The sequence below is a fragment of the Motacilla alba genome, chromosome 3 (assembly GCF_015832195.1).
Source record: "Motacilla alba alba isolate MOTALB_02 chromosome 3, Motacilla_alba_V1.0_pri, whole genome shotgun sequence".
Lineage (NCBI taxonomy): Eukaryota > Metazoa > Chordata > Aves > Passeriformes > Motacillidae > Motacilla > Motacilla alba.
The window spans coordinates 91,672,298-91,697,158 of NC_052018.1; the positions used below are offsets into that span (position 1 = coordinate 91,672,298).

The 24,861-nt window shown below is 37.7% G+C and overlaps 1 protein-coding gene across 1 annotated transcript in view; it reads left to right on the top strand.

Moving 5' to 3' along the window:
- PPP2R5A (protein phosphatase 2 regulatory subunit B'alpha) overlaps positions 1-24,861 on the top strand; it is a 41,682-nt gene that overhangs the window by 5,725 nt on the left and 11,096 nt on the right. Inside the window, exons 2-6 of the mRNA XM_038130927.1 lie at positions 11,260-11,456; positions 16,525-16,626; positions 21,553-21,645; positions 23,562-23,692; positions 23,898-23,957. Of these exons, the coding sequence (XP_037986855.1) occupies positions 11,260-11,456; positions 16,525-16,626; positions 21,553-21,645; positions 23,562-23,692; positions 23,898-23,957 (583 nt within the window). The remainder of the gene's footprint in view (positions 1-11,259; positions 11,457-16,524; positions 16,627-21,552; positions 21,646-23,561; positions 23,693-23,897; positions 23,958-24,861) is intronic.

The window sequence follows — 24,861 nt, forward strand, 5'->3', positions numbered from 1 at the left end:
AATTTTCTTAGTTTCAGCGAAACCAATTCAAACTACTTTGAACACTAGAGGAAAGATAAATTGTATAGTGTCAATATTTAAAAAAAAAAACCAACCATGAATTGTGTTGAGGTTTAATGCTTGCTGTACTTTGGAGCTTAGCATGTGGTTCTTAATGCAAATGAATCTCATGTGGTCCGAATTCTTGTTTGGTCCAATTGTAGCTGTTGTAGCTCAGCAGCAGGACTGATGAGTTGGTATTTACCAAGCTGGTATGGAGAGCTCCTTCAGGATCTGCTGTGCTGCTTCCATCTGCCATGCCCTGGGAGGCTTTCTTTGGGCTTCTTGTCTGCAGTATTGCTAGGACAGCAGTAGGCAAAGTTAGACAGCAAGCGTAGGCAAAGCCTGTCATTTTCAAAAGCAAGAGTCCAGGAGTACATTACAGGTGGAGGCCTGATATGGAACTGCTGAGATGATGGAAAAGCCAAAGTAAGAAGAGAGGACAGACTCCAGCTCCTGTCCAGGTGGCTGCAGGAAGCTCAGTATTTGGAGTCTCAACACTACTGTAGGCTGTGAAGCTTTCTGGAAATATTTCTTAAAGTGTTCTCTTCTAATTTCTTTATAACTTCCCATGATCTTCCTGAAGCTTCACAGGCTTAGGGTTTTTGTTCTGTACATCAGGAGTTGTTTGCAGATTAGCTGGTTCATCAAATGAGAGGTTTTTTTCCTTGAGAATTTAAAGTTGAGGAGAGCAAAACTGTACATTTGGGGGTGGGAAGTGAAGCTGGAAAAGGCTGCTGAAATGTAAATGCAGGATACTAAGCCTCAGTATCTTAAGGGCACAGAGTCTATAGGAACAAACAGTAGTGTGATCAGAATTTAGCAGACCTGTATCCTGCTGAAAGAGTAGCATGTATGCTGCAGTGGATATGGTGGAAAAAGAAGCTCTAGATTAAAAAATAGAAATGGTGCTGTTGCATTTCCTTTTACTATTGGGAAAAGATTTCTGTCTCATTCTCATGTTAAGTTTCTTCTCTTTTCCATTGTTTATCTTGATCTTACCAAGCAAAGCTTTGGTGAAATTGATGGGTTTTTTCAGCTTTGTATATGATAGGATTCAGAAGGGAAATACGAATTTTGCTGAGGAGTTGGGAGGTCAAGGTGAGAGCAACAGAAAAAATTATATTTGTGCGTGTTTATTCAAGAACAATGCTGCAAAAGGAAGATGTTCTATTTCTAGTAAATAGTTTTTTAAAACACTAATAATTTAAAAGATGATAAAGTTACTCCCTACAATAGGAGAAGAGCTTTCCACATTTTACACAAGTTTCAAATGACTGATTAGAAGTTTGTATCTGGGACCATCACACGCTTGGAGAGTTGGCAAGCTGTGGGTGACAGACAATGAAAGTGTCATAGTTGATTATCTCAGAACTAAAAGAGTAGGTGAATTTCAAGTTTAGAGGAGGACAGTATAGCATGGGGCAGGAAGGCTGATCTGAAAATTATCAGGAATAAAAAGTCACAGCAGTGTCTCTAAAATGAAAGGGGAAACAGCTTCATTTCTGCTATAGTTGTATTAAAGGATTATCAGAGTGCACTGCTGCATAAACAAGTGAGCTTTTGGAAGTGATTTAATAGATTCATTTCTGTAGATGCTTGGTCCTTCAAAATACAGAGGCACAGTTTTTATTTTATTAATTTCATCTCAGGTAAAATTGTATGGTAGAGTATAGGGAGGAAAAAAGTGGGCTTTTAAAAAAGGTTCTGATTTAGTGTAAATTGTGTTAAACTTTTGAAAAGTGTACCGTATTTTCCATTACAAATTCTATGCTTGAAATATGACATACATGTAAGAAGTCTTGTTAAGCAGCAACATTTTGGTTCCCTGTCTATGTAAAAGCAACAAATAGTGAGAACTGAGCTTAGGTATTGAATTATGTATGGGAAACAAACCTATGCATTTCAGCATAGTTGGGTTCTGTAGGAAAGCAGTTCTTGTTTTGAGAAGAAAAATTAAGATGTGAGTATCAGCACCCTCTTGAGAGACATGGGCTTGGTCCCACAGTAAAGTCAGGAAGGACAGGGTTTGGTAACACATATTTGTTAATTTTCCCTTAAGAGGAGGAAGTGGGATCAAAACAAACCAAATACATCAAAATGATGTAAATTGAGTTTAAAAATAGCCAAGAGATTTTGCCAAATGGGAGAGGGCTTAAAGTGCAGGTTCCCTCGTTACCGAACACTTCATATTTAGAGTGTGCTTGAAGTTGATGAAAAAATTACCTCAACCTTTTATTTATGAGGCTAAATGTCTACTTCACTTGAATTAAGCAAAGAGATCCCACAAATGTTTGCTGTTTGTCTGCTCAGGATGGTCTGTTCTCGTTCACGTTGGTGGGAGTTGGGTCACTGAATGCAGCACATCCAGTCTTCAGATTTCACCAGTCTTCCCTGTCTAATTTAATCATAGTTCTTTCCACTGCAACATAATTATGAAGTATCTCATTATTGATCCAAGAAGACTTCGAAAAGTAAGAAACACTTCTTTAGCCAATTTGTAAACTATGTATTTATCCAAGGAGTTCATCCAGTACTTGTAACTTCCACACAGATTTACACAGGAATTCAAAGGAAGTTTAAAAGCCAAGTGCTAAGTTAATTACAAGATAAATTTCTATACTTTCATTAAATTGTGTTTAACAGCTACCCTTGGTTTCAGTAAAGGGTATTTTTAGATTTCACTTAGCACTGATATTGCCATGTGAAAATTACACGAGTGTTTCTTCAGCTTCTGGAAAATAAACTTGATTTGCCTTGACTTGCATGTTCTTGTGTGGTGTCAAACTGGAGCAACTTCATAATTTTACTCAAAATAAATTTTATACTTAGATATGGTGAGGAAATGATGGGGAAGTTAAAAGATTTTTAATCTGTTAATAATGTGCAACACAGATCCCCTTATGGCGTACTTCCTAATTACCACTCCTTAATTATAAACTACCATAATGTCAGTCATATAGGAGTTTTGCAGTTGACTTACAGTAAAGGGAACTTAACTTGTAAATGCAGTTGCTGTCCCTTCAGACTTACAAGGTACAAATCAATTTGTTTCGTTCAAGCAAAGTGTTTTAGGTCCCTGTGAGTTGAAAATGTTATTAATGCAGTCCTAGATAACAGCTTTTAAGCTGAAATTTTTACTGAGCCTGTGTGGCACACAACTTTGTCACCTGCTTCTTGGCTGTCCGTGTGACCTGGTAAAATTTGTGCAGAGCACTACAGCTGTTGGGTGGCAAAACAGGGAGCAGAGCTGCTCAGATTATTCTTTTAATTCTTAACAGGGTAGATGTGACACCCTCACACCCTCACCTGTGTGACACCCTCAAGGGCTTTATTGCATATTAAAAAATTACATGTGAAAATCTAGTATTTTGTCGTACCGTTACACTTTGATAAATAGTGCTTCTGTAGGGGCAAGTGCTTCAAGTGTAAATAACATCATATTTTGGGAACATGGAACATCATACCAATTGTCCCTTCTGATCTTTTTGATTTGACACTCTCAGAAGCTTGGTTGGTAGTGTCCTTCCATTTCTGTAGTCTCTTGGGTTTTGCTGGTGGTTGATTTTCCTGGCACAAGAGTCAATTACCTGGAGTAACAAGTTGCTTGTGCAGCGTCTCTGGGTGCTTTCACCTTGGGGTTGATTCAGTGTAACCTGACTTAGATTTTAAAGAAATGATATGTTTACATACACAGGGTTTTACCTTGGTCTTTATTTGCCCTCTTGTTAGGAGGACTTATTGAAGGTATCTCTGTTTTACCATAACAAAAACCTTTGTTACGTTTCAGTATTTAAAAAGCTATTTAGGAGCTGTCTTTGATGTTTGGGAAAGCAGTTTCAATTCTTGGGCCTGTGTTTCAATTTCTGTAATTTTAAGTTAAAGGTGCTATCTATCCCATATTCACATCTTCTGAGAAACAATTTCCCATTCAAAAGATCAATTACTCTTTTCCTGACTAAAAGACCTGGCTATGCATATGAATTCCACAATAGGATTTATCACCCTTAAATTCAGAAGTCTCATCCTTAAAGAGGCAGATTCCTGCTTTAAATTTTTTAGAAGCTCTGGGTATATTCAAAAAAGGCTTACCCTGCCATATGATCAATCACTAAAACTGCTTTATGGGTTTTAAATGATGACAGCAAATACATTAACAGTGTTTGCCAAAACCATGAATGCATGCATTGGAGAGCATTTTAGTGGCTTATAGGTGGGAGCAAAAGCGGGGGGGGGGGGGTAATTGCTTTTTGAAAATATAACACTTCAGCTGTGTAAGAAGTGAAACTTCTTAGCCTTTTCTAATAAATGGTTTCTCTCTGAACAAAACTTGATATGGTTAGCTGTGTACAAATTCCTCAACTTCTCAGTACTTTCAAAAGCAGCACTGATTCAACTGTGTCAGTGTTGCATGGAACTGAATTTCAGCTAGATTCTGAACTGCTGGTGTGCGCTTGAGGTAACTTTTGTATTGTTAAACTTGTACATTTGGTTAGGGGTGACTTTGGGGTGTTTTTTGTTCCTGTTCCAGTGATTGGTATGCAGAGTGAGTTTTTATTTGTTTAAAGAACCAATGGTGCTTTAATTCTTCTTTTTTTCAGAAAGTGTGGTAGAAATAAGGTGAATTGTGGCAGGCCCAGTTACTAGAGTCTTAACTTTAAGGACTAAGAGAATAATTTGTATTTTTTGCATCTTAACTGTTGTCTTCTGTAATTAAACAGTAAGAACTAGGGCTATTAATATAAAAGCGTTTCAGTACTTTCTTACTCTCTGAAGTGTCTTGGTTGACTCAAATCTTAATTAAAATCAAGGGATTTAACATGGTAGTAGCCGAAGACTCTTAACTATATGAGGTTATAAGAAAGCCTGGAAGATGGTAGAAACAATCTAGATAAGACACTTGCAGTTCATTATCATTGCAAGAAGCCGTGTCACAGAATTTGTGACAGATGTTGTTAGATCAGCGTGGGCTTTTCAGATTTTCTGGACTGATTTGTTGAGGTCAACTGCTGGCCACGTGGAGCAGCAGATGAGACTCTGAACAAACAATATCTTACTGGGTGGGAACTTTCCAGGAGTACTTTTTACGAAATAACTTAAAAATTATCTGTAGCCTAGACTTGTAACTAATTCTAAATCACAGTGCTGTATATGAATTAAAGGAGTTGTTGGTTGTTATTCTCATCTAGTTTTACTTCTAATATGTGATTTCCTTTTTTTTTTTCCCTTCCCTGGCATGCATCACAGAATTAATCTTAAATTGACAATATTCCAATGAGCAAAATTTCTGATTTTCTTACTCTTTCAAAAGAGACTGGAGATTTAACATGTGGATGGTGCAGCAGTGTGCAGGTCTTGCCTGATGACCATCTGCAGAATAGTTTACTTAAAAATGGAAGTACAGGAGAAGCTCAGCTCATTATATTGATTGCCTTTGCAGTCCTGATTTCTGAAATGAAGAGGTTAAATGTTGTGTGAGCACCTGGGTCCTAGACAGGATTGACCAACTTGGTAATTCTGTGCCAAGTCCTTTTTGTGTTTGCTTCTTTGTGTGGATTTTTTTTTGGTTTTTTTTTGTTTGTTTTTGTTTGTTTGTTTTTGTTTATCTCCTATAGGTAGTATAAATTTTCTTTCAATAATGATTGAAAATGCATTTTTATTTCATTGTCTTCCAAATCTCCTTCTCTAGTGAACAAACTTACTATTGAATAAGGAGCTGGTTAACTTTTAGGATACATAATGTTGTTCTGACTCCCTTATCTGTCCTGGCAAGTCAGAGTTCTGTTTACTGCCCCTTCTGTTGTCCTAGCAACAGCTGTAGATTTTGGGGTAACAGGTAATTTGAAAATACATTATTCGAACTCTTGAACGGAGGGGGTCTACAACACTGGTCTACTAAAAAATAGCACTTACTCTTTAGGGTGACAAAGATTTTTTAATGTGGAAAATCTGAAAATATTGATGAAAAGTTCCTTGGGTGCCTGTGGTGCTGTACAGAGCTTGTCTGAGTAGCCCCATCAGTTTCAGTGGGGCTGTTGAGCTGCCAAAAGCTGGAATTGTGGGAACTTCTCCTGTGGGTATATGGAGTTACTGGGGAATTTTATACACTACCAGCCAAGTATATACTTGGCTTGGGCAGCCATGTATATGGGGACTGCATTTTTTTCTTTAAAAAGGAGCTTAAAGTGATTTGAAACAAAACAAAACCCCCAAAATAACCAAACCTCACAACAAACACAAAATCCAAAATGTATTATTCTCAAAAGTCTCTAACTTAACTGAAAAATCTTACCTACACATTATCTCATGCCTCAGTACTTGGGTGATATGGGTCCAGAGGAGATGGTAAACTAACTTAGCAGCTCACTGCAGAGAGCTTCTGCTCCTGTCTCTAGTCCTGTGCCAGAGCTGATGCACATCAGGCCCCTCCAGAAGCCATTTAACCTCACTAATATGACCATGTTATTGAGTTCAAGCAGCTTGGGAAGAGCCTGACAAGTTCCAGAGCCAGTGCTGATGGATGGATGTGACTGGAACAGAGAAGAAGGGAGGAGTAAATGGGAAACTGGGTAGCAGGGAGGGAGACCTTTCTCAGTCTCTGTCAGCCAACAGCTTTGCTGCCTGTCAGGCTGCAGATGGAGACTTCTGCGAACCTGGAAACACTGTGCCCTGTTGTAACATCAACTGTACCAAAACTGCATCTCCTGACAATGTTTTGCCATGCCTGTGACATCAGCACTGACGCTCAGATGCTAGGAGAGACCACACCAGTCATATACACAAGAACTCTCTGGGACAAAACCAAATGTTACATTTAGGTCAAAGGAGACTCCCCATGCTTGGTTTATGTAAGTGGGGCAGAGTTTATCACACTACCTTCTTTTCAGACTAATGGTGTCTCTGAAAGCAGCAGGCTGTACAAAAACGTTGATTCCTATAAATTAAAAGCTCTAAAGCCAAACCCAGAGGTTAGGTGTCTCATAGTCCCCGTGCTCCTCTCTCCATGTCAGTGTTAAGGCTTCATCCTGCTCCAGCAGATCCCTCCACCACTGAGCTGAATAGAGTGCAGTAAGTGTAACCAGGCAGCAGAGACTAAATCCTAAACTTTCAGCTGTGGAATGCAGCACAATTACCACATGATCCTCTTCATGTATTCAGTTTGTCAAGGAATTATGTAGAATTGTCACCAAGTTCTAAGGAGATAAGTGTTACTTTATTCTGTAATATCATTGTCCTCTAAGTGTTTGAAAGGGCTGTGTATGAACTGCTTTAAGAGGCTGTCAGACAAAAGCTCCTTGGTTGTTTCTCTGGCTTCTGCATCTTCCTGGAGTAGCTGTTTCAGGAAAAAGTAGAAATATTTAATTAGTGAGACTTAAAAAAAATAAATGGAAAATGTTTGCAAATGTCTGAGGGGGTTTATTTTGTATTGGCAGGAAAACTATGAATTTTGAACTTGCCATTTGTGTAGTTGAGAGAGTTTTTGTGGATTTAGAATCTGGTTTCTGCTGATGAATCAAAGATTATGTTAGGTTCTCTGGGTTTGTACTGAAGGTCTTGGGTAAACAATTGTGGTGAGAAGGAGGATTGTCTTTATTTTCCTTCCAGGAGGAAGGCCTGTAAATGTAATAGATAAATGTATTGTAGGAAGACATCATTGTAGTGTGTTTTTGTCTCCATTTATGTATCAGTGAGGTAGCTCTTGTGAGTTCTTTTTCTTTCCATATTTTACTTGGGCCTGCTCTAGAAAGATTAGTCTCTTAACTCAGTATTCCATGCTTAGATTTGCATTGATGACCTTATAAGTCCGAAAGCATTCGATTTAGAGACAAATTGTACAATCATGCAGTTTCAGCGTTTTAAAACTTCTGCTCAGGAAGAGCTTCCAAGTCAAATTGCTTGTTACTTTTTGTCCTTTATTATCGTGCCTACTGTCTGTAATGAGTGGGGGTTTGTAAACAGTACCAATAGTCTGTGGAGAATTTAAGTGTTATGAAGTGCAACAATCAAATTAAGTATTTTAATCGGGTACAAGCTGTCTACTATCTATCATGGAAATGACCAGAGGCAAGTCATGATTAAAGAGGATCATAATTTGCAGTAATTCTTTTGGTACTGGATGTTAAGTTTTTGTCTTCAGCATTTCCCATCATTATGCTTGATTCAGGGTTGTTTCATCCACTGTCTATTTTGAACCTAATTTATCTTCTGTGGTCTTTATGGTATTTAGGGTATTTGAAGAATAACAATTATCTTGAACTCCACATGTATGATGTACATTTTCATAGAATATTAGATTGAAGCTGGTTTAAAAACCATGCTGTGGGTTGTTCAACTACAAAGCTAAAAGCTCCAGTATTTATGAAGTTATGGTGGCACCGTTTATTTTATTCCTAGAACTAGAATAAACTATTGTGATATGATTTTGTTGTGGTATAAAGTTGCTCTAACTTTTGTTGTCCTGGGATAAAGGCAAGGCTTTGAAAAGTTAAGAGCCATATATGACAAACAGATTTTCTTCAGTCACTTGGTGGTTCCTGTGGTTCCCATGGTACCTTTCGTAACATTCCTGGGACAAATGTGCAATGTGTCAAGCAGGGATTGAGCACGTGAAGACAGATTGTGCTGATAGAACAGAACTGGCTTTCTTGTTACCTTATTTTTGCCATGGCTGCACATAATTTTCATCTCTTGCAGATGACTAGAGATGATAAGTTGATACAATAATTGAGTTTCCCCTTGCAAGTCCAAAAAAAGGATGTATGCTTAGAAGAAGATACTTCCTTTGATTTTACTTAAAATGCTTTAATAGTAACAAAACAGATTAGTGAGCGGGTTTTTCATTTGAGGAAGCATGTCCAACTGAGAGAGATCAAGTTGCTAATGAGATGGACTGCTGATGTGTGGCAGGGGAGAATTTCTCTTTTACTCTGGTGTCTAACCAGAAGTGGCTAATGCAGGAATTTATTTGGTATCCTACGGAAGGTAATTAGTGATTTAATTATTTTGTATGAATTCCAGTTACTGGCTTTTAACCTGAGGTCCTTAGTCTGTTTGAACCATGCTTAGAAGTATTCAGGTGCTGGTTTTTGAAACTTCTCAGTAAATTTTGCTTAGTGATACTTCATTTTTAATTTTTTAATTTTTTTTATCATCAGCTAACTGTATTGTATTAGCTGTGCCTCACTTGTGGACCTTTGTAACTCAGACTGTAGTTGAGTTTGTAGTGAGGGAAAATAAGAGTAGACTTGGTTCCTGTGTCACTCTGGCTATCAGCTTGGGGCTAGCAACAAAAAAAGCTGCCCTCCCAGTGTCCGTTCCTTAAATTAGGCTCTTTTGGATTTTATCCTCAGCATGTCACTGTTATTGCTTTGTTGCTATGATACAATACTTACTCATGCAATCCGCTGTAGAATATTAGAAGATCTGAGCTGAAATGTTATGTAACTTACAAATGTTTTTACAGCTGATGTTCATTATTTTGCAGAGCGTAACAATGCTTTGTAGTTATCTGAGTGAAATAAGCATCTTGCAAGGTTTTTTCTTCAAAAGAAAAACGGTTCAAATGGCAGAATTGACATTCAGAAGAGTGAATCGTTCTTCGTGAGGGAGTAGCAATTGCTGGCTGGTTCAAAAGCTCCCTGAAGTTGTTGTGCTCAGCTAATAGGATCATAACTGTCAGGTGGGGAAAGGGAGCACAATGCAGTATCCTGGTGCCTGAGTTTCCAGGGCACAGCGAGCAGTATGGGTTACAGTGGAGGTGTGCCAGTCCATTTCAGCAGTTACTTTTTGCTTATGGAAACGAAGCAATTCTATCAGATAACTGCTGAATATTAAACCTGCTCTTGACTGTTGTTGCAGCCACTAAAATAAAAGGTGCTTTGGTAGGCAACTTGAGAAACAGGCATTATCAGAGTGAACTGATAGTTATATTTATACTTTATTTATACTGTTAAAGGTATAAGCTCAGTGAAGTTTTTTCAATTAGAATAATGCTAAAACATTAAAGAGAAGCATGAGAATGTTTGTGATTTGTTCAGGTTTTAAAGTGAGTCTTTAAGATTTTCAGTACTCAGTTGCATTTTCTTGTCTTGATAATTTTTTTTGGTGATGAAACAGCAGTGCTTATAGCCATACTGCAGTGAATGAGTGAGGCTAAGGGATGTAGTCAGGCTGTAGACCAGTCTTGAAAGTTCTTCAGGGGAGAGCATTCTTTATTTGGAGATAAATTGGGAATACTGTTTTTTCACCAGAGTGAGTGAAATGCCAACTGGCGGATAGATGAGGTGATGCTGTATTGGTCCAGTGGCTTTGAACCCCTGTAAACAGTTGAAAACAAGAACAAAAGACATAATAAACCAAATTTTCAGTTAAAACCATGACTTTTTTATGGTTGTTGTGGTATTGCAGCTTTGAAACAGTTACAACATATTAAGGATGTATTAAATTTTTGAAGAGTGTAGAGCTTGATAATCCGTCTCTTTTAGGGTAAATGTGAAATGCTAATGGAGGAATTCTGCTTATCAGATTACAGAGGTAGTGAATGCTAAAATGAAAATGCTAAGTCACAGCCAAACACATTGTCTTAATAGGCAAAAAAATCTGGAAAACCCTTATATGACTGAGATTGTCATAAATTATTTAGACCAAGGCATTAAAATTCAGGATTAATCCTTTTGAAATTTTGGAATTCTTTCTTCAGAGAAATGTTGATCACATGATGTCGAAAGTATGTGAAGCATTTTGCATTGGGTTAAAAAGACAAGGTTCCTTCAAAGCAGATTTTACAGCTTTTAAGCAGGTTACATAATAAAGGATTAGGGAACAGAATGGGACAAATCGGATGAATGAAAGGTTAGTTTGATGCACTGCTTCTGGATATGACTTTTGGTGATGGAGAACTGAGACTTGTTAATATTTATGTATTTAAAATAAAGTTAATTCACTAACTCATTGCTGGTAAATAAATGTACTGACATGTCTTTGTCTCTTATTTCTTTCATGTACCAAAAGTTGGGGATGGTGGGTGTTCCATTCTGACAGATATTTTCAGTTTTGGCAAAATTGCTTAATAATTTGCTATTCGTTTGCTGACTGAAGCACAACTCTTCCCCATTAAAAAAAAATAAGTCATAGCTGTGCAAATTCTTGTCAACAAAATAGGTTTAGAAATCCTGTGTTTGCTTCTACAGACTTAAGTGTTTGTTTGGTTTTTTTTTATAGATGCCACCTTCAATGAACAGCAAGATCTTTTTTGTCAGAAGTTGCAACAGTGTTGTGTGCTCTTTGACTTCATGGACTCTGTTTCAGACCTGAAAAGCAAAGAAATCAAGAGAGCAACACTGAATGAACTGGTTGAATATGTTTCAACAAATCGTGGAGTGATTGTTGAATCAGCTTATGCTGACATCGTGAAAATGGTAAGTAGAATGCTCTTGTTATAGTTTGTATTTTAATAAAATCAGTTTATGACTCTAATGGCATTTAACTCAGAATTGTGGTTGGTTATTCTGCTTATACAATATAATATAATTTGTTAATGATAACTTGGCTCAGAAAGGCTTGTAAAAACAAACAGCTTGCAAGTTTTAATTATTAGCTGAAACATGATGCATTCAAGTTAATTAAAATAAAAGAACTGCAGCTACTTGTAGTCTGGGTAAGCTTTAAAGTTGTTCTCTTACAGAAAATGCCAATATTTCAGTGCTGCCTATCTTTATTTTCTAGTGGCAATCGAGAGTTAGGCTAAAGTTTTCTGATAGTGATTGCTGCAGGTGCTGGTGACAGCAGAAAGGTTTATCAGTATAAGAAAGCACTCTACTTTGTAAATACACTTTATGGCTGTTTGTTATTATTTTGGCCTTGGAGAGCTGTATTAGAGTAGTCCAAGTGGTTGCTGAAGTTATAAACCACAGGATGACTTGTCCCATGCAATTGCAGCTAATGGCTTGTTGAATAATGAACAAAGTATTTGTGGTTATCTGCTGACTTTCCCAGGTGTTTATGTACATTTTCAAATGCTACTTTAGTAATGTTTTTAATCTGCCTGTACCCCATGTACAGAGAATGGAACTGATAGACACTTGAGAATAGTCTGAAATTGGAGAATAATCTGAAGTTTTTTTTTTTCCTAGAAGTGTGAAATGTAAAAACAATGGCTTTAGTGCCCATGCATTTACATTAGTGGTACTCTAATCTTTGGTGAGGCTTACACAGATAAAATGCTGACTTTAAAAGAGCTCTGAGGAACATAAACAGAGCAGTTCAAATATACAGCCTGCAACTTGTATAGTTCTCTATACAGTACAGATTAGTTTTTTCCTAAGGTTCATTTTGTTTTTTGGTGGTTTGTTTGTTGTTTGGTTTGGGTTTTTTTCTGGGCCGCTAATAGGGAAGATCAGATCTTTAATGTAAATAAGTGTGGAAGTTTTGCCATTATTCTGAAGGGCTAGGATCATTGGAACCCTTTAAATCATTTTGGCTGTTTCAGCAGATGCTTGTTAAGTTTTACAAAAAATCTAGGACACTGGGGGGTTTTGCATAGTTTCATTTTTTTAAAGGACCTGGTTTTCTGTCCTAAATGTTTTTTGCATAAGAAGATAAAGGAAAAGTATGTTCACCTCTTCTTAGGCTTCTTTTTTTTCTTGCTGCTGGTGGCAGCAAGCCTGAATCCTTGCAGCATTTTCTTACTCTGTGTGTCCTCTGTAGCCCCTTGTTAGAAGCAAGAATATACTAACTAGCCCGTCATACTTGTTGAAGGGAGGTTTTCTTTTATATTGGAGTTGTTTTCTTTTCTTGGAGATAAGGTGGTGTTGAGCTGTTCTTTTGAGGTTTTTTTGTTGTGCAAATGATTGGATTCTGTGGATGCATGTTTTTCCTTCCATAACAAATTTCCATCTCCTTTTCTCCCCTAAAATGACAGAAAGTGAAGAAGCTCAGTGAGAGCTTTAAATGCTCAGTGAGAGCTTTTTGAGAGCTTGAGACAAAAGATCCCTCCAAGCTTGAATAGTATTTCTAATCTCCCTGGCAACTGGCAGCGGAAAAGGCCTTTGCTGTGAATTAGGACGAAGTACCAGCTTTCAGAAAAAAATCTGCATGGGTCTGTCTCTCCCTCCACATAGGCCTGGGGCCTGACACAGGTGTTTACTTGGTAGCAAAATTTGTATGAGATTGAAGTTGCTGTTTCACTTTTGTTTTCTTGGGTTTTAAGTTTTTCGGCTGTTCAGGGTTCTTACGTTAAAAAAAAAAAAAGAATTGTGCAGCAGAGTTTGCAGTGTGGTTTTGGGATGAAAAAGTAGAAATGGCTTTAATGAAATCCAACTATAATCTGGCTGGTGGTAAAGGACAGACAGACTAAAAAATTCCCTGAAAAAAGCCAGAGTAGCAGCCGTGGCAGAAGCAGAAACAATTTCATTCCAAAGCCCCTTGTCTTTCCCTAGGCCTGGGACAGCTTCTCTCCAGCTCACAGAGGAAAGAGCCTCAGGTTTCAAACAGGTTTCCTTGGAGTCGCCTGAGCTGTGGGGAGGCAAAGTCAACAATGCCTTTAAGATAGCAGGAAGGGAAATAAAATGTTCTTTCTGACCAGTGGATAGGCAAGGTCTGTGCAGGTGAGGAGCTGTCTGGCGTTCTTTCCTTCACTGGTCTCTGTTGCCAGGATAGCTGCTGAGCCAAGGATCACACAGGCTCCTGTGGTTGTCGCTGCTCTGCTTGGATCCTGAGGCAGGGACCTTGAAATACCAGTGTCATTCCAAGCCACTGAGGATGGAACATCATCATTTAAAAAAGTCTTTGTTTAAACAGATGTGTAGGACACACTGTAGGTTATCTTTTTGGTGCCCTGGGCAACTTGATTTTCCTTCAGCTGGGAAGGAGTTTTGCTCTCAAACAGCTTTGAAGGTGTAGCACAGCAGTGCTAACACACAGTGCACCTCTGTTCTGGGTCATCTAAAATGAGTGTCTTCTCTGTTTGGAAATTCTCAGTTAAAAGCACTCTGAAGCTGAAAGGAAATTAGTCTTTGCAATTGTGAGTATTTTAGGTTTTAAAACTTTCTGGGAAATTAGAAAGTTCTACCTTGTATCACTTTTGGGACCTGTTGGTTTTTAACAGAAGTGTCTCTTTAGTAAACATAACTCTTCATCTCCTCGGGCCTATCGACCTCGCCTTGTTCCCCAGCAGCATATAAAAATCGAATGTAATGAGATTGTCCTAATGGGCTGTATGAGTTGTGAATTCAGAATTTAAAAGAAATCAGGTATTCTCAATCTGCACTCTCAGAAATTGGAATTTAATCTAGTATCTTTCAAATGTTTAGATCAAATGTACAGAAAATAAGGTACTTTTTTTCTTTTTTTGTTTTAATAAAATATAATTGTTGTATCTCAGTACACTAACTGGCACATTTTATGATTCATTTTTGCAAAATGTGGGGCTTTAATTTAGAAAGCTGGTGCTGGATTTATCTGGAAATCTATCCAGCTTTAAAAACCTTTTATGATTTGTGTTTCTGAAATCACTGTTTTGGGGTAAGACACAACTTAGGAAAGAAAAAGAGCGTTTTAAATAATATGAGAGGATATAGAGAAGAATTTGCAAAAGTATTGCAAATATAATAAGGTAAATTAACTGATTTTTTATTTTTGGAAGACAGGCTAGTACGTAAAAAGGGTGCAGGGTTTATTTTAAGTTTCATATATTCTCGAGAGGTGAATAATGCTAGTGGAAGTACTGAATACTCTGAAAATCATACAATTGGTTTTCCAAAGGGCTTGCTAATTGTTTCTCTTATACTGAAGTGTATTTAGTAGCTTTGTTTTGGACATGAAACTTACTACTTTGAGGTTCTGTGCTAAAGGCTGACCAGCTCAGTTCAGCAAGATCCATCTAGAAAGAAAATAAGTGTTTTCAGGAGATGTTACCAGTGGTAGAACATTCTCTGTAGGAGACTGATTCATATGCTGGAGGGTTTTATTGAATACCTGGTAAGAGTAAACAAAGCAAATGAGAGAACCAGGATTGTAATGCTGGCTTTTGAGCTTGATTAAAATTAATGTTCTCTGACTCCTGTTTCCCCTTCCTCTCCCCCCCCAGTCTTTTGTTCTTGAGCTTTGGAATCCCAAGTCCCTTGTGTTTACCACATTAAAGGACAACTGGTTTTGTGGGGTTGTTTGTTTGGGTGGTTTTATTTGGTTTGGGTTTTTGTTTTGTTTTTCCGTTGTTTTTCCTGTGCATTAAGCTCAGAGACAGCTGAGCCCATCCACACAGAACTTCACTGCCCTTCCAATCCAGGACAGCTTTGCCATGTCCCAACAGGAGACAGTGACACGACACAGAACAAAGGGCATAGGAGGGAATGAAAAGTCAGTTTATGCAATAGCTGTGTATCTTGCTTAATGAAGCAGCTGATTCTTATGTGCAGAGCCAGCTGGGTGACTTCAGTGTCTTTCTAAAGTCCTTTTGCTAGATTCTTCAAACACCTTAGAGACTCCTTGGAATATGTGCAGGAGGATTTTCTGCAAACTGTCAAACAGGGGTTTTTGTGCTTAGTAAGCTTGGGTGATAAGCAGCTGCTTGAAACAGATTTGATCAAAAAGTCTGAAGGAGTTAAAAAGGTGATTGGAAAAGTCATGTTAAACTTGTTCCTGAAAGAATGGTAGAAAATGCAGAAATGAACTGAATTGCATGTTCACTTTCATTTGTGTTAGAGATTTAAATCCAGTATGTGCTATCTGGTGCAAGAGATGACATTTTTCCTTTGACATCTGAATGGTCTTCTATCCATACTTCAATATACTTCAAAAATCCTTGAAGAAACCTTTTTAAACGTGTCCTCTTGAAATTGATTTGATGTGACTGTATCATACTAAAAGTAAGCTAGAGTAACGTTAAGAAAAAATAGCTACTATGTGAAATGGAGAAGCTAGAATGGTTATGTTTTTCTAACTTTCCAAACCCTTGAAGCATCTTGAAATATTCAAAGGTGAAAAATGTAAACAGAAATATCTTGAAATCAAGTAAAGAACTGTAGAAATAAGATGTATTTTTGGGATTGTCTGCCTTACATGACAGACATGCTCTCTCTCTCTTATGTGGAGAGAGCTCTCTTTAAATCATAATTGATTGGTTATGTTTTATTTGTGGTCTTAAATAAAAACAGCTCTTGGTGTCATGCACTTAAAAATTGGTTTTGATAGGGAAGCTGATTTTTTTAAAACTTCCATAGTTTCAGGGAAGATTCTGGAATATGACTATGTCTAGCTCCAAGCTTGTAAAGCAGTTGAGACAAAAGTTACTTTCTTATTTTCACTGACATCTTACAGACTTCTGGCTGTTTGTATTTTGCAGTTTTGAAAAAATGAGGTAGTGATTTCTTATGTTACTTTTTTTACATGGTTTTGTTTAATTTGATTTCGGGATAAATGCAGTACCTTAATGAGTGTGATCTGTGAAAGCATAAACAGTGATACAAGTATTTTTTTTTTTGCTTGCAGATTAGTTCTAATATTTTCAGAACGCTTCCACCTAGTGATAACCCAGATTTTGATCCAGAAGAAGATGAACCAACTCTTGAAGCCTCATGGCCCCACATACAGGTGTGTGATTCCTTTACTTCCCAGCCTTCTTGTAAAGCAAGAAATATGGATGCTTCAGTCATTTTGTGCCTTTGTTAAGAATAAGAAAATTGCTTTTATAATACAGTTGAGTTTTTATACTTGAGAGGGAAAAAAGTCGTGCTTTTTTAGCATGTATAAATATGGCTGAATGTAACTCTTCTAAGTGGCTTAAATACTATTTTTAAAACAGAGATTGCACTGTTAAATTGTGGTGTATGTATTTCTTAAAACTGTGGATATTTTAGGTAATTATGTTCTTCACCTTAGAGGTTTGTTTTCTGCAACTGAGCAACTTTTTAGTGTTGCTTCAATAAAATATAAGTTAATATTAACAGTTCTCTTTTCTCGTGGCAATAACAAAAAACAGAGTAATAGCCTTTATTTGTCCTTTGAGCAAATAGAAATCCCATCCTTATTCCCCACCCTCTTCCCTCCCTCCATGCCAAAACTTGACAATCTCAGCGTTGTTTGGTAACAGTTGCATGGTTATTCCATTGTTGCACTTCCCTGGTGATCTCCTGATTTTACAGCGCTGCTGTGTCAATCACATGATTGACTTGAAATGCTGCTGAATTTTATTTTATTTTCAATTAACTCTTAGAAGCTGTAAATGTCCAAGCACATATCTCAGGTAGTTCATTGCTGAATTTATGTAAGTAGTATCTGTTGAAGAAAAGGGAAGTAGCAACTCCTAGCAGTGGTAGATAAAGCTCTGCACATCTGCATACCATTTGCTCTCTCCTCTCAAGAGCTAAAATTCTACTCTGCCCCTATAATATTACAGTTCTAATGCATCCACAAATGTTCTTATTTAAAAACTGGACTTATAATATTGACTCTAAAAGGTACATATTCAGCATAGTATTTCAGACTTAACTCGAACAAGAATTAAGTTCTCACAAAAAATAACTCTGCAGGTTAAAGGCTGTGATAATTATTTTCTTATATATGGCTGATTCTAATTCGTAGGTGAAATGGCTGTAACTGAGCTGGATCAGAGGCTTGACTTTGTTGGGTAGGAGGGTGCAAGAGCTAAGCAAATGTCTCTTGTAGTCAGCAGCAGCACCATCTGACTTCTAAATACCTGTGTCTCAGAGGTAAAATTTGTAAATGCTAGCTCAGTTCACTTTAGGTAATAATTAAACTCTAGTCCTGTTCATAGAAAAAGGCCTGTGGATTTTGTGATCAGTTCCCTTGTGCCGCAGGCTTGCCTGAGAGGAATTGAAAGAGGTTTGTAGCCTGTGGTATTATTTGAAATTGTATTTTCAGGTTTCTTCCTTGCTGTGTTCCAAGGGAGTTTTTGCCAGGCTGGCTGGTCACTGGTTGTGGATTTCCCTCTCCCGTGACTGTTGTTCAGCCTGTCCTTGGAATAGATCATTCCTTGTAGCACAGTGGAAATAGTTTGTGTTTCCCACTCTGTCCTTTTACAGCTGATGTGCTACTGGACCATAGAAGACGGAGTTGGATAATTTGCTCATTGCCCTTCAGGAGCACAAAGCTGCTGGAAATGTCAGATTTTGTGTGTGGAGTAAAATTTGTACACAACCATTCTCCTCCCCAGCAAAATACACTATTATTTTTGGCATAGTCTAAAGGACTGCATAAGGAGGGAAGGTGCGGATGTTTTGCTGGCTGTGATTTGTGACAGATCAATTACAAACAAATTCCAAATTCTATTCTGATCTGGCAGTCAGGTAGCCAGGTTTCTGGGAGAGCAAAGAAAAAAAATCTGAACCTCTACTCTGCTTGAATCTGTTGACATAATTGCTTAGTAAGTTACCAGTGTGTGTAGCCACAACAAAAGATTCCAGACCTTCAGTAAAATGAGTGGCACTTGAAAGATGTTGCTTTAAAGCAGTGCTCAAGATGGATTGTAACAGCCAAAGTAGGTTGAACAGGTTGGCATTTAAAACCAACCATTTTAAAGCATTTTGAAGCTTAGGGAGTTGTAGAGTTGGTGGAATTGATAGTTAAAAGCAATAATATTCTAGTGGTCCCTGCAAGACTGAATCACTAAAGCATTCAGAGTTGTATTTCATAGCTCTTTGACCCAAGCAGACCAGTTTTGAGAACAAAAAACACTAAATCCAGTATCTTTCCCCTGATCTGATATTTCCAAAAGTAGTGTTTGTGTTAAGAAAGCTAAGCATGCCTGTCTCTTTAGGTAGGATCTGTCGTGGCCAGAATCTGTTCTGGTATCCCTAGTTTGATTGTTGTTGTTATGCTTTTAAGTCTGCAAACATTAGCATACAGGAGAAATGAGAGTTTGACTTATCCAGAAATGGTCACTGCACCTTGATTTCTGAAATGCCCTGGATAAAGAGGCTTTCAGGTATCTCACAAGGATTTCCAAAGTTATTTGATACCATACCCAGTTGATATCCTGAATTTAATCTTGGACAGCTTGTTACAAGACGTTGCAGCATTCTGCTTTTCACTTAGTTCATCTGCTTGATGTCTATTGCAGTCATTATATCTGTTTATGGAAAGAAGCTGTAATTATCCTTCCTCCCCTGTCCTTTAGAGAAAACAAAATATACCAATATAGTGTTCACTCTTAGAAAGTGTTCTATCCCATGACAATTCTGGTGGCTCTTTCTCTGTATCCTTCCAGGTTTTAATAAATTTTCTTGAGCACATGTAGGTCTGTGCATGTCTGTCTGTGCTGTCAGTATCTTCCTGGAATATCCTAGGGTTTCATCTGTCATTTCCATAGCTTCATTGTGAGGATGGATCTGAGTCATCCTGTGGTTAACCCTTTCTCAGCTTAAGGGCGTGCAAATGTTTAGCAGAGCTTTTTCTTGGAACTCCAACTGTGACTTTTCAATCTTTGAGTTTCATCCTGTATTTTCTTCTAGAGCTTCAGGGTCAACTTGTCCATGTTACCTTGTGGGTAACATGACCTACTTTTATTTTCTATTTTTCCCCCTGGTGGTAGCATCTAATATTGTGGCAGTAATCACACATGACTGTTCTTTATTGTTGCCACTGACAGAAATATTTCATATAGGAATTCATTACAGAAGTCTTGAATTAAATTAAGTTCCAAAATTAATCCCTATGAAGCTGGGCTGTGTAACCTCCCTCTGGCCATATGTTGCCCATTTCTATACAAATTTATCTGGTTGCTAATTTGAAAAAGATCAGTAGAATCTGAGTGTTTTGGGTTGGAAGGGACCTTTGAACATCACCTTAGTCCAAGCCCCCTGCCATGAAAAGAGACACCTTACCTGAGATCAGGTTGCTCAAGGCACCTGCTGAGTTTGGTGCCATCTGCAAACATGCTGACGTGTTCCTCTATCGGTTCCACTATCTGTGGAACTGATGGAGGTGATAAAGAGCCATGGTTGAGCTCTTTCTAAGGCAGAGGCTGGAGTATGGTAACATTTAAAATTCTGCTGTGGGTTGTCTTTTATGGTGCCAGTGACAGGACAAGGAGAAATGGCCATACACTGGAACAGATGAGGAACTTGACACTGAGGGTGGTGGAGTGCTGGTTCAGGCTGCCCAGGAAGGTCATGGAGTCTCTTTCTCTGGTGACATTCCCACCTGTTCCTCTGTCACCTGCTCTAGGTGACCCTGCCTTGGCAGAGGGTTGGACTAGATGATTTCCAGAGATCCCTCCCAGCCCCAACAATCCTGTTATTCTGTGTAAACTGCTGATATGAAAAGCTTTTCTTGCAGTCTGTCAGAGGGGGACAAAATGAAGGGTAGCTTGAGTTTCTGAGCCTCTGCTTTGCAGATACAGCACACCCTCCTTGAGGCTACGCATAAGTAACTGTCAGCTCAAATGTTCTGCATAAAAGTACTTACTGTCATGCATTTTTCTCAAGTGAGGTTCCTAGTTATAATTATGAATTACTCAGGTGTTGGCTCTCAGTTTAGTTAAGTACTCAGGGTGGTAATAGTTGAAATTCATGCCTTTGAGTATGAGCACAGCTCTGCATGGGTTTTATTTAGAAGCCCAGTCAGTGATGGCATTATGTACCTAAATTGCATTGTAGTGTTATTACTAGTCAGCTGTTTAATTATACGGAGTTACGAAATTGGCATTGAGAACATGAACAACTCTGAATGTCATCTAAGCATAAGGCATCTTTCCTCTCAGTTCTGTCTTAGTGAAGAGGTGCCTTCTGTGTTCTTTATTAATCTGCCATTGTTATGCAAGTGCAGTGTTTTGTCTTCGACTTCTGACGAACCCCAAAATATGGGACTTGTGCTCTGGCTTCTTCATGCCACTCTCTGCTAGCCCAGGCCTTTGGTAACTCTATCTCTTGTCAGGATTTTTATCTCTGGGCATTGTGGGATTGTAGCAAATAGGAACTTGAACTAGGAAGAAATAATATGCTACAAGCCATAATGGATATTATAATTGAGTTTCCATTATATAGAAGCCTAATTTTAATCTGAACTCTTTCAGTTGCTGTAAATTCATTCAGCTGTTTTAATACAACTTCCCATTTTCAGAGTTTGTGGTCAAAACTTAATTTCAGGTACACTTAGTAGATGTTTCTTCATCTCTTTAAGAAATTATGTAATGTTAGAGCACTTAATTTAACTCTCAGGTCTGCTCAATGTTTGGTAACCTATTTCTGCATAATAAGTTCTTAACGTGGCAGGAATGTAACATTTAAAACTTGTTTTTTTGTCCACTAGTGGTATTTTCAGTAGATTATTTATTAAGCTTTGACTCTCCTGGGAATTAAAGTGTTCTGGGTACTTACTGCAATTATTTCAGTAAATTCCAGCTGGAACTGTGGTTAAGCAGTGATGTGTTAAGCTTTGATTCCTTTTGTACTTTTTGAGCATGTGAATAGTCCCATTGGCTTTGGTGGTGCTGACAAGGCTGAGATCTGTGTTATGGTGTACTTACTAACTTCAGAATTTTAATTTCCATGTTTGTAGTTGGTGTATGAGTTTTTCCTGAGGTTTTTGGAGAGCCCAGATTTTCAGCCCAGCATTGCGAAGCGATACATCGACCAGAGATTTGTACAGCAGGTAAGAGGGGAGTGTTAAAGTTGAAAGTGGGATTTAAAGATCACCTCTTGAGCTTAATTTATCAGATATCAGATGGACTCTTAAAGCTTTCCTGCTGACACAGGGTAAATTTCAGTTGGTGCAGCAGTGGTTTAGTGCCAAACACTAAATAAACAGCACATCATACCACAGTATTTAGTGAGTTCAGGAACACTTTGTTTTCAGATCTCAACCTCAATGCTTTGCAATGCAAGATATTTGGAATTTGTAAAGTTCTGTTTTTCATGATTTGTAACTTAATTCCAGCCAAATCAACAATGTGGTAATTATATTTTTGTAGTCCTTCTCTGTTTGTTTTTTAATTTTTTTAACCATGGGAAAACTTACAGCAAACTTTGTTATTGTTAAAAGTTCATGTACTTATTGTACATGAAATGTGTTTCATCACCTCCTTACTTGTGCCTAGATCGTGTAATTCTCTTTACTATTGTGTATTAACCACAGAAGGAAAATCAAGTAAGAAGTTACTTAGGAAAGTCATGCTTTACCATGCAGAGCAGCTATGAGCCAGAAAATGAAGTGAGATTTCGTATTAAATATGACTTCTCAGGGAATTGCGGTGTAGAATGCAATAACAATTTTTGTTTCAAGGTGAATTCAGGGGGGATTTTTTCACTGTGTTGAAATGTTTGTTTGTCAAAATACTTGTTTGCTCAGTATCTGAAGAGTGAGTGCTGGCAGGCCATCACAATACAGCAAGGAAAAGTAAAACCACAGGATGGATGCTTTCCCCCCCCCCACCTTCATTTAATTTCCACTTAACTGGTTCTGCTGTTCTTGTATATATGTTTTCTTCTCAGTTTTTTTTCAACTTACACACAAAATTTAAGCCTGAGGCTGCTGGTGAGCTACTGGTTATGGGTGTCCACTTTACAAATTGACCTGTAGTCCTTGAGAGCAGCATTGCAGAGTTTGTTCCTGACATTTCACTTGATCTTTCTCTAGAGTACAAGACAGAGACAATGCAACCAACAGCTAGCTATATATGGGAAAAAACGTGGAGTAGTGACCCTGAGAAATTCCTGCTAAATATAAAATTGAAATGAGCCTGAACCAAGGTCCTGAGCAGCTGTTTCCAGTCCCTTGTGCTGCTTGGTACAGACATACCTAAGCTCAGACCTGGGCAGGAGACTCTGGTGACTGGTTGAGCTGTTACTGACTTGCTCAAGGCAGCTAACATTTCTGAATATGCTGTTGCTTGGCCATGCAGAGTTTAAAAAAAACTACAAAAATTATGGTCTGTAACATGAATGGAGTATTTTTTAATGTCTCTCAGTGAGCATGGTCTTTCCTGTATCCTTGGAAGACTTTCTACAAGAAAAATGTTTGTGGAAAGTTTTGTTATCTTATGCAGCATTTAGTCTCTATTAATAGGGAATTGGTTAGTAATTGCATACTTGGGCTTATTCTATGATCCCCCTCCTTAATTGTAAAATTTCTCGTATAGGAATGCTTTTGTTTGGCCATCAAGACACAAGTTTTGAGACAAGCAGTAAAGGATTTTAATTGCAAAATTGTAGATAAAGGATATGGATTTGATTAATTCTGATTTCTTAAGTAACAAGTGTAAACCACTTACCTACAGTTTGATAATCTCATGTTAGCAATTGCATTTTTGTTTTGATAATATAATAGTTACCGGAATGACTTCGGTGTCTGTTGTACACAGGAGAGGAATGAAGTTGACTTTATTAGAAAAAATCAACTTAATTAAAAATGCAATTTTGAAAATCTACTATTGACATTTAAACAAAATAAACTGATTTTATTTTTTTCCCTAATGTAAACTTGTAAATTAAAGATAAAATTCAAATCAGGTAGTAACAAAACAAAACTAAGTCTTTCAAAAGTAATACATTTCAATTTAATTTTTGAAGTTGTTGGAGCTCTTTGACAGTGAAGACCCACGGGAACGTGATTTCCTAAAGACAGTTCTTCATAGAATTTATGGAAAATTCCTCGGTTTAAGAGCATTCATCAGGAAACAGATAAACAACATTTTCCTCAGGTATGCTCTGTTTGTGTGTGACTAGGTTGAGGAATATTTTATCTTGCCTTCACAGTCTGGGTCTGCAGTGATTTATTCTTGAAATGAAAGACCTGTGTTTGGTCTGTGATCTTGCTTTCAAATATTTGAAGCTTAGTGAAAGTTACTTCTTTGGAATCTGTGAGCACCTGCGGCAAATTCTGATGGTTGTCTTTTGTGGTAACAGGTTTATATATGAAACAGAGCACTTCAATGGTGTTGCTGAACTCCTTGAGATATTAGGAAGGTAAGTTTGATTTCACACAGAAAAAAAAATAAAACATTATTGTGAATGTTTGCTTCAGCTTTTCTGCTTTGGGAATGGAGGGGGAAGAGAATTATTACAGTAAGGAGTGATGAAGTGCAGTCACTGATAATCTAATACTGTCTGGGTTACCACATGAATATCAAATTAGGACACAGAATAAATTACTGTTTTTTCAGTGCAAGTTTTAAAGATGACAGGCAAAAAATGTTTCTCAAGGCTCCTTGTTTGTCAGACCTATCTACTTTTGCTTCTCTTCTGCCTGATATATGACTTGTTCTTTGATTCAGAAAATGAATGTTAACTTTTGCCCTCGTGCTGGATGAAATGTTTTAATCTTCAGCAGGCTGGTTTTCCTTCAGTTCTGTTCAGGAAAGCCTTGTAAGTGCTAGGGTTTTTTAGTTGCCTTTTTTTGAATTTTATTTCACTAACTTCAATTTAACTTGGAAGTTTTTCTCTGGTAGTTTTTTTTCTGCCTTTCCAAAACTGTCATGCATTTCACAGTAGAAAATTGGTCTAACTAAAATACAAATATGGTGAAGCTATTGTGGAAGAAATTTTCATGAAAAATCAAGTGATAGGGACCCCATTATTTTCTCAGTTTTGCCTAAAATGTAAGGGGCAAGAGAAACGAACCTTTTCCTGAAGGACTTTTGTCTATAGCTCATCAACTCTCTAACGTATGAGAGGACTGAATGAATGAGACAACTTTTTAACTTTGTTTTTGAAAGGAAAGGTTGTTCAGCAATCTCAAAACAAGTGTTTAAAGTGCACTGGTAAAATTGTATAATCTTTTTTCTCTGCAAGTTGCTAGTGATGGTGGGTGAAATGGATCAGCTTCCTGATACATCTGTCTAAGCTTTACAATTAGACAGCAGGACTTACT